This window comes from Bufo gargarizans, chromosome 6 (assembly GCF_014858855.1).
Source record: "Bufo gargarizans isolate SCDJY-AF-19 chromosome 6, ASM1485885v1, whole genome shotgun sequence".
Lineage (NCBI taxonomy): Eukaryota > Metazoa > Chordata > Amphibia > Anura > Bufonidae > Bufo > Bufo gargarizans.
In genome coordinates, this window is record NC_058085.1 from 326,140,610 (window position 1) to 326,158,968 (window position 18,359).

Here is an 18,359-nt window from a genome sequence, read left to right on the forward strand (position 1 = left end):
TGGCACTATTTTGGGGAGGGGGATCTGTGGATGGCATTGTTTAAGGGAGGGGGATCCATGGATGGCACTGTTTAGGGGAGGGGGATCTGTGGATGGCACTGTTTAGGGGAGGGGGATCTGTGGATGGCACTGTTTAGGGGAGGGGGATCTGTGGATGGCACCGTTTAGGGGAGGGGGATCCGTGGATGGCACCGTTTAGAGGAGGGGGATCTGTGGATGGCACTGTTTAGGGGAGGGGGATCCGTGGATGGCACTATTTAGGGGCAGGGGATCCGTGGATGGCACTATTTAGGGGAGGGGGATCTGTGGATGGCACTCTTTAGGGGGGATCTGTGGATGGCACATAGGAAGGGGTGGGGTTTAGAGAGAAAGGGGTTTGGCCTTGACAGGAAGGGGTGGGTCAAATTTATATTAGGGGGGTGCCCGAGTTTAGTCTCGCCTAGGGCAGCACAAAACCAAGATACACCACTGACTGGGGCAAAGTGTTGAAGGTGCTCCATAAATATAGCTTTTGGACCATACTGACAGAATGTGTTTTTGGATAATGTATACCCAAGCGACAAGTTTGTCTATGATAATACAAGGAGACATAAATGTATATGGGTCATGTGCAAAATTGGTGCAGTCAAGATAGATAGATATGGTTAATAATGTACTAAGGCCCCATTCAGACGACCATATGGCTGCCGTGCCCGTGTTGCAGACTGTCAATGAGTCCGCACTGCCCATGTTTTGTGGACCCACTGTTTGCGGTCCGCAGCACTGCCACAGTGACCAGTCCATACGGTCATCTGATTGGGGCCTAAACCAAACTGATATGTAGACAATATACAGTAAGGGCTGTTTCACACGAGCGGATGCCGTGCGTGACATCCGCTGCGTGAATGACAGCCAAGACCCGATGCAGACTGCAGGGCTCCGTGCTTCTGCTGTCCGCAGCGGGTCTTGGCTGTCATTCATGCAGTGGCTGTCACGCACGGCATCCGCTCGTGTGAAACAGCTCTAAGTGTACTTCAGGATTTACAAGAAATTCAAAAAGGAATCTATGGCAGACATTTAAGGGAACATTAATACAGCGCTTTCTTTCTAGCCTCGTTCAGGAATTAACATATCAATTTTTTTTTTCTGCAATGCAAATTTCAAATCTGCTTGCAAATTTTATTAAAATCAAAAATTTAAAAAAGTTAAAATCTGCTATGTGAACACTGTCTTTCAGGGTCTGTTATTGGTCAACGCAAGATATTTTCTTCTTCGTGTGTGTTTGGTTGCTCTGTTTTGTTACATGCTGTCCTTCATATTCTAGGCTCTACGGGCATCCATTCGGTTTTGAAGAATTGCAAGACTTAGTCTCTTCACTGTAGTCTGCATATTGGAATGGATCACTGATTATATCCTGGAAGGAAAATCAAATCAAAGAACATCAATTCATATTATAATAATTTCCTACCTAATCAGAAAGTGATGGTGTGGGGTATATAAGCAGCGGTGTCCGTATAGGTTATACAGAGGCGGCAATTACAATTGGGTCCAGGTGCCCTCAGAACCATCTGCCATCTAAGAAGATATCAGTAATATACCGTAAATAGCACATGGCTGGAGGAGGAACCTGTTGCAAATTTACAAACCGGATTCCAAAAAAGTTGGGACACTATACAAATCGTGAATAAAAACTGAATGCAATGATGTGGAGGTGCCAACTTCTAATATTTTATTCAGAATAGAACATAAATCACGGAACAAAAGTTTAAACTGAGAAAATGTACCATTTTAAGGGAAAAATATGTAGAATTTCATGGTGTCAACAAATCCCCCAAAAGTTGGGACAAGGCCATTTTCACCACTGTGTGGCATCTCCCCTTCTTCTTACAACACCCAACAGACGTCTGGGGACCGAGGAGACCAGTTTCTCAAGTTTAGAAATATGCTTTCCCATTCTTGTCTAATACAGGCCTCTAACTGTTCAATCGTCTTGGGCCTTCTTTGTTGCACCTTCCTCTTTATGATGCGCCAAATGTTCTCTATAGGTGAAAGATCTGGACTGCAGACTGGCCATTTCAGTACCCGGATCCTTCTCCTACGCAGCCATGATGTTGTGATTGATGCAGAATGTGGTCTGGCATTATCTTGTTGAAAAATGCAGGGTCTTCCCTGAAAGAGATGACGTCTGGATGGGAGCATATGTTGTTCTAGAACCTGAATATATTTTTCTGCATTGATGGTGCCTTTCCAGACATGCAAGCTGCCCATGCCACACGCACTCATGCAACCCCATACCATCAGAGATGCAGGCTTCTGAACTGAGCGTTGATAACAACTTGGGTTGTCCTTGTCCTCTTTGGTCCGGATGACATGGCGTCCCAGATTTCCAAAAAGAACTTTGAATCGTGACTCGTCTGACCACAGAACAGTCTTCCATTTTGCCACACTCCATTTAAATGATCCCTGGCCCAGTGAAAACGCCTGAGCTTGTGGATCTTGCTTAGAAATGGCTTCTTCTTTGCACTGTAGAGTTTCAGCTGGCAACGGCAGGATGGCACGGTGGATTGTGTTCACTGACAATGGTTTCTGGAAGTATTCCTGAGCCCATTCTGTGATTTCCTTTACAGTAGCATTCCTGTTTGTGGTGCAGTGTCGTTTAAGGGCCCGGAGATCACGGGCATCCAGTATGGTTTTACGGCCTTGACCCTTACGCACAGAGATTGTTCCAGATTCTCTGAATCTTCGGATGATGTTATGCACAGTTGATGATGATAGATGCAAAGTCTTTAGCAATTTTTCGCTGGGTAACACCTTTCTGATATTGCTCCACTATCTTTCTGCGCAACATTGTGGGAATTGGTGATCCTCTACCCATCTTGGCTTCTGAGAGACACTGCCACTCTGAGAAGCTCTTTTTATACCCAATCATGTTGCCAATTGACCTAATTAGTGTTAATTGGTCTTCCAGCTCTTTGTTATGCTCAAATTTACTTTTTCCAGCCTCTTATTGCTACTTGTCCCAACTTTTTGGGGATTTGTTGACACCGTGAAAATTTGAATCAACGTATTTTTCCTTTAAAATGATACATTTACTTGGATTAAACGTTTGATCTGTCATCTACGTTCTATTACAAATAAAATATTGACATTTGCCATCTCCACATCATTGCATTCAGTTTTTATTCACAATTTGTTTAGTGTCACAACTTTTGTGGAATCCGGTTTGTATGTTAGGGTACTTTCACACTTGCGTTGTGAGGATCCGGCAGGCAGTTCCGTTGCTGGAACAGCCTGCCGGATCTGTAAATCTGTATGCAAACGGATATCATTTGTAGACCGATCCGGACGTGGACCCATCTGACAAATGCATTGAAATTCTGGATCCGTCTGTTCGGTGTCATCCGGAAAAACGGATCCGGTATTTATTTTTTCTCGCAATTTTAAAGGTCTGCGCATGCGCAGACCAGGAAGCCATTGCTGTTTTGCTGGAACACTAGGTACCGGATCCGGCATTAATATATTTCAATTTCAATGCAAGTGTTCCAGAATTTTGGCTGGAGAAAATGCTGCAGTATTTTCTCCGGCAAAATACCGTAAGAGGGACTGAACTGAAGACATCCTGATGCAGACTGAACGGATTGTTCTCCATTCAGAATGCGTTAGGATAAAACTGAAGCATTTTATTCCGGTATTGAGCCCATAGGACAGAACTCAATACTGTAAAAGAATAACGCTAGTGTGAAAGTGCCCTTAGATCCCAGGAGCTTTAAGTTACACCTCTATTTATAAACTTCATGAATACTCCTACAAACCAGCAGTAAAATGCATTGAGAGGACTCCTAAGCTCATTCATATAATGGAGAGGAGTCCTCTCAATGGATTTCACTGCTAGCGTGTGGGAGCACAGTGTCAGGATGCAAGCGAGTATGAAGATAAAAAGTACGTAACTGGCATAATCAGCACTATTTACACTATACACTGCTTACTCTAGTTTGGGGGGTGCTTTGGAGCTGACAGATTCCCTTTATATATACAGTGGGGTTTAACCACCCTATCAATTACCCTGAACTGGAATCATTCAATTAAAAAAGGACATCACTGATTTGAGTACAGCTCAGGGGCAGTGTGACTAAAGAGGAAAGCCGGTACTAAGAATTCTGGCTCAGGCTAGAATGTTGAATTTAAAACAAGACCAGAATGGTGGCTCTAGCTGTGACCTAGCCTGAGCTGGAAGCAGGCTGAAGTGGGAACTATCTATACTTGTTCTGTTTCATTTTATCTATTGTATCTAGAAATTGCAATAAATTAGGACTTCTGGCATGCCTGACGATCAACTTTTTGAAAAGGCCGCTGCACACCAGTGAGCACCGCAACCTTTCCCTAGGCCTGTGATGTCACGTTCTTCGGTCACATGGCCTAATGCAGTGATGGCTAACCTCCGGCACTCCAGCTGTGGTGAAACTACAACTCCCAGCATGCTCCATTCATTTCTGGAGCTCTGAGAACAGCCAAGCAAGTGTGCATCTTGGAAGTTCTAGTTTTACCACAGCTGGAGTGCCGGAGGTTAGCCATCACAGGCCTAGGAGCAGCTCAGTTCTATTCAAGTGATTGGGGCTGAGCTGAAACACCAAGCACAGTCTCTATATGATGAGTGCCGCGCCTTCCCGAAGCAGCTGATCGGCGGGGGTGCTGGAACTTGGACCCAGGATAAGCCCTTTAAGATTAGCTCAAAGGGGGTCCAGGTACTTTAGAGTGTTAAGACCACATTCATTTAGGAATCATCAGATATCCAAATGTATGGATGTCCACCAATGAAGACGTGTCAAAGCATGTTGTAGATTTCTGTTTTTAGTTGGAGGTCATGTCATTTAATTCTTCTGATGAAGGAGCAAGTGGTGTCAGACTATGCCATGTGGGACCCAATGGTGTAACACCAAGCAATGAACAGTGATGTGTTTGATAAGTTGCTAGGAGGCTGAAGTGCTCGAAGGAGCTTCTCAAACAGCTGATCGTGGAGGGCTGGAGGTTGGACCCCCACAGATCTGATCTTGATGACCTATCTTGAGGAGAGGCCATCAATATCCAACTTCCACAAAACCCCCTTTAAACATTGCGTACAATTTCATCCTGTGACCTTAGGAATGACAAGTATTTCTTAAATTGATACAAATTGAAATGCAGGCTTCCGCCATAGTCAAGAGGTGCTATTGTCAGGATTGTTACCACGTACATGCTTACAATGACATTCTTCTGCTTTGCAGGTGCAAAAAAAACTAATAGATTTTCTTATCAATTACCTGAAATGTTTAACAAACCTGATTTAGCCCCTGGTTTAAACTAGTCCTTCTACTAGTAAATAGCTGGGGGTTATAGGTAAACTGGTGAACTTTTGACAAACACAGCCCTATATGTGAGACTTTCTACAGGGGACAGGGATAACATCTGGCATTCTCTACAGGTGCCTTCACACATGGCAAATTATGTTGCAGAAATTTTTTGCAACTCAAAATCAGTTCCATTCCTATGAATGGGGATGCTTTGGCGGCATGGTTTTCTGCAGACCCCATTCAGGTGAATTAAACAGATTTTTATCAACGGAAAACAAAATCTCCTGCGTGCAAAGGTACCTACAGTAAATAGTATGGTGCCAAAATGCACCTCATCTACATCCTGTTGAGATACCAGGTTTACCTGCTGGGCCCCCATTCTGTCCATGGTACATTTTTTGCCCCAGTTTTACATAATCTTAACAAAATGCATTTTTTTTGCATTGATTATGTAAAACCATGCCAATAAAATGCACCGCAGATGTTTTGCGGGTGCAACGTGTAAACCTAGAGATTGAAATAAACTGAAGAACGCTTATGACTTTTCTAATTCCACATATTGCAATTGTACTGTTTTCACCAGAGGGGTAACTTGAAGTTGTGGGGCCTTGGTGCAGATGCTACATTTAGGCCCTTTCTCCAAAAGCCTTAAAAGGTACAGTATGTACGTAGACCTTTGCAACCACAAGTACTGTAATCTTGTCCCCTCAGGCCCTACACTAGACAGTGCATCAGTGGCACCTGGAGTTTTGCTTCAAAGGGTTTTTCCGACAAAGAACATTTATGGGATATGGTATCAGTGCCAGATCACAGGCAGTCCCACAGTTTTGTCCCTCAGTGATCACAAGAACAGGTGCAGTCCTCGAATAAGACTACTGAAAAGGTTTAATTATTGCTTAAAGAGTTAATGCAAAGTTATTGAGTTAAATGTTGTGATTTAATATGTTTATCTACTCAGTATCAATGTATAGGGCAACAAAACAGTTAACAGATTAGCAGTCGGTTTAAGGTTACCAGAGTGATGGACCTGGTACACCCCCTGGCTACTAAGGAGAGTGAGTCTAGCAGATCAAGGGAGAAGACCTACATGTGTAAGGGCTAGGCACAAGTTCAAAGAACCTCTTTCCCTGAGACTTCAGCTGCCAAGGAAGCAAGCCCATTAACAGTGGACCCCTGAGAGAAAGAGATCATCTTAGAAGGTCCAAAACCATCCAAGATTTGCAAGCTTTAGACAGCAAGTTATTCACTTGTTTTTTGACAGAAAGGCTTTGCTGCTGTGGAAAGGATTATTGCCTCCAGCACCCATCACACTTTGAGACAGACTGGCCATCTGTATCTAGTTTCTGCCCTCTCAGCCCAGGAATTGCAGAAGGAGTTAATAAGGACAGTACAGCACCCTGTGGTTATCTTGGGAAGATAGCCAAGTGTTTGAAGTAAGACTCAAGGGGTACTACAACTACCATCATTGTTGTTGCTTCTACACTGCTATTGATAAGCTTTAGGACTGTGCTTTTGCTGCTATATGTACTACTACTTTTACTTCAACTCAGTAAAGGGATCATTACTTATTGACTCCACCATCTGAGGGCTTCTTCATACGCACTTCTGCCTTGCACTCAGCCAAACATTCTCCATCATCAGCACCCAGCTACCACCAGACTGGAGCCCTAATACCAGGTTGTGCCCCAAGGGAAGAAAGTGGGTGCTCTACATCCACTGCAAAGCCTCAGGGAGCTCCAGAGGACCGTGAACTGAGTACTACAATCCCTCCCAGGGCCACAACCACCACTCCCATCCTGTATGCCCTGTGCCTCCCCTTTAGGTTGCTGCACACACAGAGGTCCCCAATTCCCCATGTGAAGGAAGCAATAGTGCTCAAGAATGTCCACCACTCCATTCACTTCTATGGGACTGTCGAAAATAGTACTATCTCTGAGTGCTGAGCAATAAATGTTTTAAATCCCTTTAATAACCTAGTATCCACACATTCTTATCTGTTTGGGCACCTTTAGGCTTAAGCTGGCTGTATGCATTCAATAGCTGTTGGACGAACAACCAAAAGCTATCTCACCCATTTTCCTAGCGCCGCGACAAGTGGGGGGCAGCAGCAGCCGTGGCAGCAGCGCACAGGGAGATGAGCGCTTCCATTGTGGAAGCGCTCATCTCCATAGTCAACTCTATTGCCGTCCTCAGGACAGCGATACAGATGGATGCTGAGGGGCAGGGGAGAGGCGTCTCCCTTCCCCGTTCCTCTGATAGGCTGCAGGCCTAGTGCTTGCAGCCTATCAGAGGCCGGTGCAATGACGTCTACACGCCGCCTGAGCCATACAGCGAGGGACACAGGCCGGAAGAGGCCTGCATCGGATTGCTGCCAGCCTGATGGAGATAAGTATGTGAGTTTTTTTTATATTGTACAATATAGGGGAGGAGCGCTGTGGGGGCACTTGTTAGTGATACACGATTGGGGGGCACTTGTTACTGGCACATGATTGGGAGGCATCTATGGGGGTGCACTTCTTACTGGCACATGATTGGGGGCATCTATGGGGGCACTTCTTAGTGGCGCATTATTAGGGAGCATCTATGGGGGCACTTGTTAATGATCTAATAACAAGAACAGGCGCACTCTGCGGTCTAACTAAGCCCTCAAACTGGTGTTAAAATTGAGAGATTAGCCAACATGTCCTACATGAGGACATGTCTGAGCCCGAACACCGCGCCAAGGTTTCTCAAGTAGCTCGGGTCCTAACACTCACCTACCTGAGCCGTATGGGAAATACCAGGGGCCAGTGGGAGAATTACAGGAGTGTAAGGACCGACTCACAGACCACTCACCAGTTAACTCCAGCATCTACCATGCCAGCAATGGGAGGAGGGAGGAGTCTGCGAGTCCCACTCAAGACTGGCTGGTATGGCCCAGGCTTCACAGGTGCACCTAAATGTAGCCAGTTTGAGGGCTTAGTAAGATCGCAGAGTGCACCTGTTTTTGTTAATAGATTATTATACTGTCTATCACATCCACACAATTGCTATCTTGTGTAGGACGTCTCTTGTGGTACTTGTGGTCCGCGGCAGGCATCCTCCACTGTATGCATTTTTTCTGGGGATCGCCATTAGCAACCGGCCACAAGTGCAGGATTTGCTCCCCTGTATATATGTGCATAACTGCATATGGGTTTGAGCATTTCCTGCCTGTTGAACACCACGCTATTTCTGTTAGTTAGGCACTTGTTAATGGCACATTATTGGGTGGCTCTATGGAGGCACTTCTTACTGGCACATTATTAGGGGGCTCTGTGGGGGCATCTTTGGGGCACTCCTTACTGGCATATTATTGGGGGGCACTATGGGGGCACTTTTTACTGGCATATTATTGGTGGCACTATGGGGGCACTTCTTACAGGCACATTATTGGCAGGCACTATGGGGGCATCTACTGAGGCCACAAAGAAGGGGTATTTTATATAGAGGGCTCTGAATAAGGGAATTTTATACTGGGGCACATTATGGTAAGTACTATGGGGAAGCGGGGAAAGAAGTACTATGAGGTCATCTATGGGGGGCACTAAGAAGGGGTATTTCATACTTGCAAATTATGGGGGACACTGAGGGCATCTACTGGGCATTAGAGGGGCATTTTATTCTGATACATTAGGGGGGGCACTAGGAGGAAGGGGGAGAGTAACACTATGGGGACATTTACTGGGGGCACTATATAGGGGTATTTTATACTAGCACATTATGGGAGCACTACAATGTCCCATTAGCTCAACTGGGGGCATTAAAAGGGGGTATTTTTTGCACTGGCACACATTATAAGGGGACATTTTTTGTACTGTCACATTATAAGGAGAATTATTACTACTGGGGGCATTATGGTGGGCTTTATTTCTACTGGGGGACTATGGAGAACATAATTACTAGTATGGGCACTATGGGAGCATTATTACTTCTGGGGACATGTTGGGGGCAAAAATGGTGGTCTGGTCTGAAGGTCTGAAAGGAGAAAATGAGGAAAGAGAACATCTACATAAAAGGAGACGTCACTGGATGTAAGAGGTATGTGGCGCTGTATTACCCTGTATGTTCTGTAGTGATATATGTAATGTTAGGAGGGAAGGGGGAGAAACTAAACTAAACTAGAAACTTGGATTTCTGATCTAAGTGGTTCATCCATGAAGGTGTCTGTGAAGAATCTGTGTTTTTTCCATGTGTCCATTTTTTTTGCCCCCTGTTTGTCATTCATATTTTACAGACACTACTAGGCTGAAAATTTATTTCCAGAGCATCTCCTACCAATGGTCCGTGAAAAACTCTGACAGAACATGGATGTCATCCGTGTTGTGGATTTGTAGACATCAATGGGTGTGTTTGGTCTGCATGACGGACCAAAGTGGTGTCACTGATGTGTAAATAAACACATTAAAATCAATGGGTATGTGTACTGTCTGTGGAGAAGATGGACAGCACATGTCTGTGATTCAGTGACATATGAAAGGCCTTAGTTAAAGGAGGGTGGAACATTTTTGCTTGGTATAAACTGCTGTGACGGCAGGTTTCTACTATGATTACTTCCTGAGTAAAACTAGCCAGGGACCATCTCTTTTCTATATGTTTCGTTCTTAATGTATAGGCTCAGAAGCAGGGAGAAGGAGGAGATGATACCATGGATAACCATGTCAAGGGAGCAATAAATGACAAAAAGAAAGTATTTAAATACCTAAAACAGGAAGGTAGGGAGGAAATATTGAAAAACTAGACTTAGACTAGACTAGGAAAAAAATAGACTTTTTGCAAAAGGAGTAAAACTGACCCTAAAATGTCCTTCAGTTATATAAATGGTAAAAGGTTTAAACCTAAAAGTGTTGGCTCTTTACAGAGTGATGAGGGGGGAGTTGCACAGAGCAATGAGGAGAAAGTGAATATATTAACCCCTTCACTACCGAACGACTTTTCACCCTAAATCCCAGTCCGATTTTTGCAAATCTGACATGTGTCACTTTATGTGGTGATAACTTTTAAACGTTTTTACTTAGCCAGGTCATTCTGAGATTGTTTTCATTGTCACATATTGTACTTCATGACAGTGGTAAAATTTAGTCAAAAAATTTCATTTTGATATATAAAAAAATACAAAATTTACTAAACATTTCGAAACATTTGCAAATTAGCAAATTTCTACTTCTCTACTTTTATAATAGATAGTAATAACTCAAAAAATAGTTACTAATTTACATTCCCCATATGTCTACTTCATGTTTGGATCATTTTGTGAATGCCATTTTAATATTTGGGGACGTTAGAAGGCTTAGAAGTTTAGAAGCAACCTGTCGCGGCGATACCTAATATGTCTTCTTTTCTTTTTTTCCAAAATTTTGACCCTTTTTTTTTTTTTTTTACTTTATTTTGGGAAAAGGACGCTTTTTTTTAACTTGAAACGTACAAAAAATTTTGGAAAACTATCTTTTGTAACTTTTTTTTTTACTTTCTTTTTTTCCCACTCTGGGACTTTTGGGGGTCTGATCCCCTTTACAATGCTTTAAAATACTTCTGTATTGTAAAGCATTGTGTCACGGCTGAGGATGGGGAAAACCCTCAGCCGTGACAGTATGACCACAAAGGCTCCTCACATGGTTGCACCAGGTGAAACCGCGATTATGGCGGATTTCTGTACGGCGCTGGTATCCTAGGGGTTAAACATCTCGTTCTCCACTGTATTCACTAAGGAAAACAAACTGTCAGATGCAGGGGCTTAAATAGAAATCTAATCTGGGCCACCATGCCCTGTTTCTAGCTCCTCCCACTACCTGCCCTAGCCCCCATCTTTTTCACTGGCAAACACAGGAGTAGTCTTACAGCTGTCCACCACGCCCGTCGGCCAAATCAAATCCTTATATAGCAATAGATATCCTTCTGCATAACGCTGAACAGTTGGTAACAATACCTGTAAAAGTGTCCCCTTCCACACTGATTTCTCACACAAACCATAGGCAAGCAGGAAGTGCACCACCTTCACACATGCAACACATCCCTATTTTGCACCCTTGCACACTCTTACAACACAGGACACAATTTAGTGAAAATGCACAGTGCCTCTCACGCATCACTATTTCCAAAGGCAGCACAGCCTCTTGGAATCTCCATCTGAACATTCTCCTTCTGACACCCTGGTATGTAAAGCAACGACCATACCTGGGAGTGTGTGCTCAATAGGGATGTGTCTGTGATACGTTCCCGCTGCCCAGATTACATATACATCTTCCACTTTATCCAGACAGATTGCACACCCCACACCTCACCTTCCTAAGCACACAGCACATAACATGCTTCCCATGTGTAACACACAGATGCACCATTCCTGGTTAAGGGAGAACCGAGCACAGAGGACTCAGGGAGCTGGAAGGCGCAAATAGGGGACAGGGCCTTTTGTTCATGGCCAGGCCCATTGAGACTGTATTAAGTAAAATTAGAGGCACAGCTTTTTTTTATGTCCAGGCCACCTTCCCCACGGGCCCCAAAACAGCTACATGGTCTGCCTCTATTGGTGGCATGCCACTTCTCAGATGAAATGCAGAGTATAATAGAAAATTCCCCAGTAAAAGTGCCCTGTCTGACCCAAGAAGAGTTGCAGAGGCATCTTAAAAAGATTAAAATAGACAAATCGCCGGGACCAGATGGCCCCCCCCCCACCCCCATATCCTAAGAGAATTAAGTAATGTCATAGACAGACCCTTATTTCTGATATTTAAGGACTGTATACTGACAGGGAGTGTTCCACAGGATTGGCGCTTGGCAAATGTGATGTCAGTATTCAAAAAGCGGTCAAAATCAAAGCCTGGAAACTATAGACCAGTAGGTCTAACATCTGTTGTGGGTAAACTGAAGGTTTTCTATGAGATGCTATCTTGGAGTACCTCAATGAAAAAAAGCTAATAATGCCTTATCAGCATGGCTTCATGAGGGACCAGTCATGTCAAACTAATTTGATACTGCACCACATGAAAGGTTAGTATATAAAATGAGAATGCTCAGACTGGGAGAAAATGTCTGTATGTGGGTAAGTAACTGGCTCAGTGATAGAAAACAGAGGGTGGTTATTAATGGTACACACTCAGATTGGGTCACTGTCACTAGTGGGGTACCTCAGGGGTTAGTATTGGGCCCTGATCTCTTCAACATATTTATTAATGATCTTGTAGAGGGCTTACACAGTAAAATATACATTTTTGCGGATGACACTAAACTGGGTAAAGTAATAAACACGGAAGAGGGCAGTATACTGCTACAGATAGATCTGGATAGATTGGAGGCTTGGGCAGAGAAGTGGCAAATGAGGTTTAACACTGACAAATGTAAGGTTATTCACATGGGAAGGAATAATGCAAGTCACCAGTACGTGTGGCTCCCATGCTGAATAAGCGTGGGGGCCATTGACCGAAGGGCACGGGGTGTAGGTAAGGATTAATTACCGGGGAGGGCTCTCTCTGGACCGAGCGCGCCCAAGGGGAGCATATATAAAGGTTTAACTCTTCCTCCACTTCCTCTTGGTGTGTGCTCGGCCAGTGAGGAGTTTACAGTTGGGCTGCACCAGGTGAAACCGCGATTATGGCGGATTTGAATGAGGCTGACCTCCTGGCTCTCTTACAGGAGAAAGTTGCCAGGGAATGTTCGGCATGGTTAGCCCCCCTGCTCTCAGCAAGCACACCGGGGAGCTCAGTGTCCCCTCAGGCGGCTGCTGCTCCTTCTGCCTCACGCCCAGCGCAATCCTCGCGTTCCCCTGCCCGCCTATCCCCTTTCCCAGTCAGGTGTCGCAAGCGTGGCCGGGTCCCATACAGGGCACCTGTGTGCAGCGTACCTGACTCCCGACACTGCCCAGCCCTGGTTTCATGTCCCCCTGTAGGCAGCTTGGCTGTTTTTTCACGGCTATTGGCGCTGGAGACTGCAGGCGTTTGGCAGCCCCACCATTTTATCCGATTACCAAAACCTTTGAAGGATGACCTTCGAGTTTGGTTGCAGTTCCTCCATTCCTACGACGGAGTTTAGTGTTTTCCGGAACTGGAAATCAACAGCGACGCACTTCACCTTTTTTCTGATGCTGGTTCTTTGGGTTACGATGTAATTTTTAGGAGATCGCTGGTCGGCAGCGCCTTGGCCTTCGGATTGGTTGGATCACAGTTTGACAAAAAATCTAACCTTTTTGGAACTTTTCACGATTGTGGCGATTAAAGTATGGGGTCCTCAGATGAGGAACAAGCATATACAGTTTTGGTCAGACAATAAAGGGGCAGTTATAGCGATTAATAATCTAACCTGTCATTCTCTGCCTGTACTGGCGCTGTTGCGTCAGCTTGTTCTAACGTGTTTATTGCATAACGTGGTTTTCAAGGCATGTCATGTGCCGAGTAAGTGTAATGTGATGGCTAACCCTCTTTCTCATTTGTGGTTTCATCGTTTCAGGATGCTGCATCCAACTGCGGACATGGCGGGCTTCCCACGCCCTCCTTTTCTATGGAAACTTCCGCTGATTCAGAATGCAGTGGCTCCTTCCACATGGTCCAGTCATGGTAAGGCATGGGTTGAATGGTTGTCATTTGCTGTGGCGGACGTGTTGCTTACATCTCACTATTGCCATAGGGTCACACAATTATATTTGCGTCATCTTCGTGACACGGGCTGTTCGGTGGGCGTGGTACAAAAACGGCTATAGGGCTGTCTCCTTCGCATTTCGTCTACTAGGTATCCATGACGTCACTAAAGATTTTGCCATTTCTCTGATTATAAAAGGGTGGAGGAAGGAATCTCGTCCAGTTGACAAATGGCGACCCGTGTCATTTGCTTTACTATGGAGAATTTGCGATGTCCTTCTTTTCATTTGTTCTTCCGAATTCGAATCGCGTCTGTTTTCATGCGCTTTTGTGCTATATTTCTTCTGTGCAATGCGTCTCGGAGAATTAGTTGCCCCGTCATGTACCATCGAGTCTCCGCTAATGGAGGATGACGTGTGCTTTTTTCCAGATGCAGTAAAGGTCCGCATTCGACGTTCAAAGAAGGACATTTATGGGCAATGCGTTTGGCAGTCTATCTCCTGTATTGATGGCGTATTTTGCCCAGTGCGTGTGGTTCGTTTATTTTCAGATGTCCGTCTCGGTGCTCATAGTTTCTTAGTTCACGCCGGTGGTTCTCCTCTTACCAAATATCAATTCACAACATCTTTAAACACTGTATTGCTAAGTCAGGTTTGTCCCCGTCAGAATTTGGTCGTTTCGCATCGGGGCATCTTATGCTATATGTGTCATCCACAGATCTCCCCCATAATAGTGTCATCCACAGATCCCCCTCCCCATAACAGTGCACAGATCCCCCTTCCCATAACAGTGCCATCCACAGATCCCCCTCCCCATAACAGTGCCATCCACAGATCCCACTCCCCATAACAGTGCACAGATCCCCCTCCCTATAACAGTGCCATCCAAAGATCCCCCTCCCCATAACAGTACCATCCACAGATTCCCCTTCCCATAACAGTGCCATCCACAGATCCCCCTCCCCATAACAGTGCACAGATCCCCCTTCCCATAACAGTGCCATCCACAGATCCCCTCCCCATAACAGTGCCATCCACAGATCCCCCTCCCCATAACAGTGCACAGATCCCCCTCCCCATAACAGTGCACAGATCCCCCTCCCAATAGCAGTGCCATTCACAGATCCCCCTCCCCATAACAGCCCTGGCCCCGCCGCTCACAGCAGTAGACTATTCCTTAATGTCAGTAACTTTTACTTGAACTTTAAATCAGATCTATGATCTCTATTAGTTTACAAATACAATGAAGCTCCGGTAACAAGCAGAGCGGGTGGCGGCGTAAGGTGACGCGCTTGCTCCGCCCACTTTATGAATGAAGCAGGCCGAGCAGGCGCGTCACGTGAGTAAGTGACGTTACGCCACCACCCGCTCGGCCTGTTACCGGAGCTTGATTGTAAGGTAATAAAGATGCGCTGATTTAAAGTTCATGTAAAAGTTACTGCTGGTTAAGGACCTGCAGGCGTATCACCTGACCGCCCGCTCCTGCCCACATAGCAACGAATCGGCCTGATTATTCGATAACGGGATTCGTCGACAACAAATCCCATTATCAAATATATTATCAATAACTTTGATTAATCTTTGCAGCCCTAATAAATATATCAGGGGTCAGTACAGAGATCTCTCCCATCATCTATTTATCCCCAGGACCGTGACTATGACGAGGGGACATCCTCTGCGTCTGGAGGAAAGAAGGTTTGTACACAAACATATAAGAGGATTCTTTACGGTAAGAGCAGTGAGACTATGGAACTCTCTGCCTGAGGAGGTGGTGATGGTGAGTACAATAAAGGAATTCAAGAGGGGCCTGGATGTATTTCTGGAGCGTAATAATATTACAGGTTATAGCTACTAGAGAGGAGTCGTTGATCCAGGGAGATATTCTGATTGCCTGATTGGAATCGGGAAGGAATTTTTCACCCTAAAATTAGGAAAAGTGGCTCCTAGCTCAGGGGACTTTTTTTTTTCCTTCCTCTGGATCATCTTGCAGGATAACAGGCCGAACTGGATGGACAGATGTATTTTTTTCAGCCTTACAAACTATGAGGTTACATAGTTTAGCTGCCATGAAACGTAAAAATATAATGCTTCTTGGCGAGGTGGATTGGCTGATTCATTCAAACAAATTCTGATGCTTAGGTACCGCGAGCTAGGGGGCTTAATTAAAAAGCAAACAAATCTCATAAAACCACTTTAAAGTGTGTTTTCTGCTTTTAAACACTTCTATTGACTTGTGCCTGCAGCCTTTTACCTTTCTCTGAACACATGTGGGCAGTTTGAGCCGGTGCAGAGTACATTGTATTCCACAGCAGAAGCACACACCTGTTGGGAAACACTCGGCTAGACAACTCCAGTTCGTACCTGCCATTTTCTAAGAAATTATTCATGATTCCATCATCTGCTAGAAGTAGCAATATACTGTAGCTGATTCTGCCGGTCTCAGCGGTCAATCACCCAAGAACAAGTTTATTTTACTACGGGTTCCCCTCCTGGTCTGAACAAGGCAGCACCAGATACCTTTGCAACCACTTTTTTTTAACTTGTTCTATGTATAAAAAAAAAAAAATCCATTTGCAAATAATTAAATGAAAAAAAAATCCCCTATTCTTTTGTTTTCACGCTTCTAGTTTGGAGGTTAGAACAGATCTGTATATACAGCCTCATTCTGCTTCATTTTTCATTTTAGATGCATTGGAAAATGTTAGAGAAGGTGGATATAGCCTTTGCTAAAGGTAACTGAGAGCACCAGAAACGTAGCTTAAAGGGAATGTGTCATCAGAAAATCACATATTGTTTAAACCACTTTTTATGTTTAACGTGTTTTTAAAATAATTTTTAGTGTTGTTATTTTTAATTTTCCATGTCAACATCTATATTTAACCCCTTAGTGACGAATTACGTACTATGTATGTCATGATGTGGTGTTAGTTACCGCATCATGACATGCACATACTTGCAGTGACACCGGCATCTTAACGGGTGTCACGGACAACAGAGCTGTCCGGGCACCCATCAGGGACCAATCAGAGCGGTCCCCGTTTCCCAATTGCTGTGATTGCTCACTCAGATCCGTCTGAGTGACCAATCGCAGCGCGCTCAGCTTGCCGGCAGGAAAAAGAAAAATAACATGGTTATAAGGGAAAATAATAGCATTCTGAATACAGAATGCATAATACAATAGCGCTGGAGGGGTTAAAAAAAATTGCCAATTATAATTTGGAAAATTAGACAAACTCCAAAATGTAAAAATAAATTCTTATTGTACCCGTAGATGAATACCGTAAAATAATAAAATTCTCACTACACCCCTAGATGAATACTTTAGGGGTGTAGTTTCCAAAATAGGGTCACATTTTGGGGCACCTCAGGGTAACTTCAAATGCAACACAGCGCCTGAAAATTATTCCAGTGAAATCTTCCCTCCAAAAGCTATATTGTGCTCTATCTGTTCTAAGCTCTGCCGTACGCCCATTCAGCAGTCGACAACCACATATGGGCTGTTACTGTAAACTGCAGAATCAGGGTAATAGATATTGAGTTTAGTTTGGCTGTTAACCCTTGCTGTATTACAGTAAAAAATTTATGAAAATTGAAAATCTGCGAAAAAAGGGAAATTTTGAAACTTCATCTCCATTTTCCTTTAATTCTTGTGGAGCAACTAAAAGGTTAACAAAGTTTGTAACATCAGTTTTGAATAACTTGAGGGGTGTAGTTTCTAAAATAGGGCCTTTTTTTGGTGGTTTCTACCCTTAAGGCCCACAAAGTGATTTCATAACTGAACTGGAAAGAAAAACAAACGAACCAGCACCTCCATAATAAGTAAATTTGAGAGCGCAGGTGCACGCTGCCTTGGCTGAAACACAATGTGATTAGTAGAACTAGAAGTAACAGCACACTGCTAGTCAATTGCACAAAGATATAAGCAAATACTGAATAAAAAATAGCTGCTTGGTGGCCATACTTACTGCAAGTGCAGTTAGAAGCTCTTTGCGCATATAATTGATCAAAAATATGTCGGGCCCATCTACCAGACGACAAGGTGGCTTCTAATCAGATTGGGCCTACTCTAACATGCCTCTCCTGGGCTTACAGCCTACAATCTGGGCAAAGTAGCACCCAGCTGTATCCTACACATGCCTCTCCCAGGCTGTCAGCCTGCTATATGGACAAAGTAGAATACAGCTGTACAATCTTTCTAATTAAAAGCACATGATAAATGGGTGGTGGTGCACGGTTCAAACTCACCAAAGTGGCAGTGACAATAGAAAAGAAAAACAAACAAACCAGCACCTCCATAATAAGTAAATTTGAGAACGCAGGTGCAAACATATTGCAAGCTGACAGCCTGGGAGAGGCATGTGTAGGATATAGCTGGGTACTACTTTGCCCAGATTGTAGGCTGTAAGCCCAGGAGAGGCATGTTAGAGTAGGCCCCATCTGATTAGAAGCCACCTTGTCGTTTGGTAGAT

At 44.3% G+C, this 18,359-nt stretch overlaps 1 protein-coding gene across 1 annotated transcript in view; it reads right to left on the reverse strand.

Annotated features, from left to right (window-relative positions):
• Window positions 1-1,306: 1,306 nt before the first annotated feature.
• Window positions 1,307-18,359, reverse strand: part of AS3MT (arsenite methyltransferase) — a 51,317-nt gene continuing 34,264 nt past the window's right edge. The window contains exon 11 of the mRNA XM_044299693.1: window positions 1,307-1,393. Coding sequence (XP_044155628.1) covers window positions 1,307-1,393 — 87 coding nt within the window. The remainder of the gene's footprint in view (window positions 1,394-18,359) is intronic.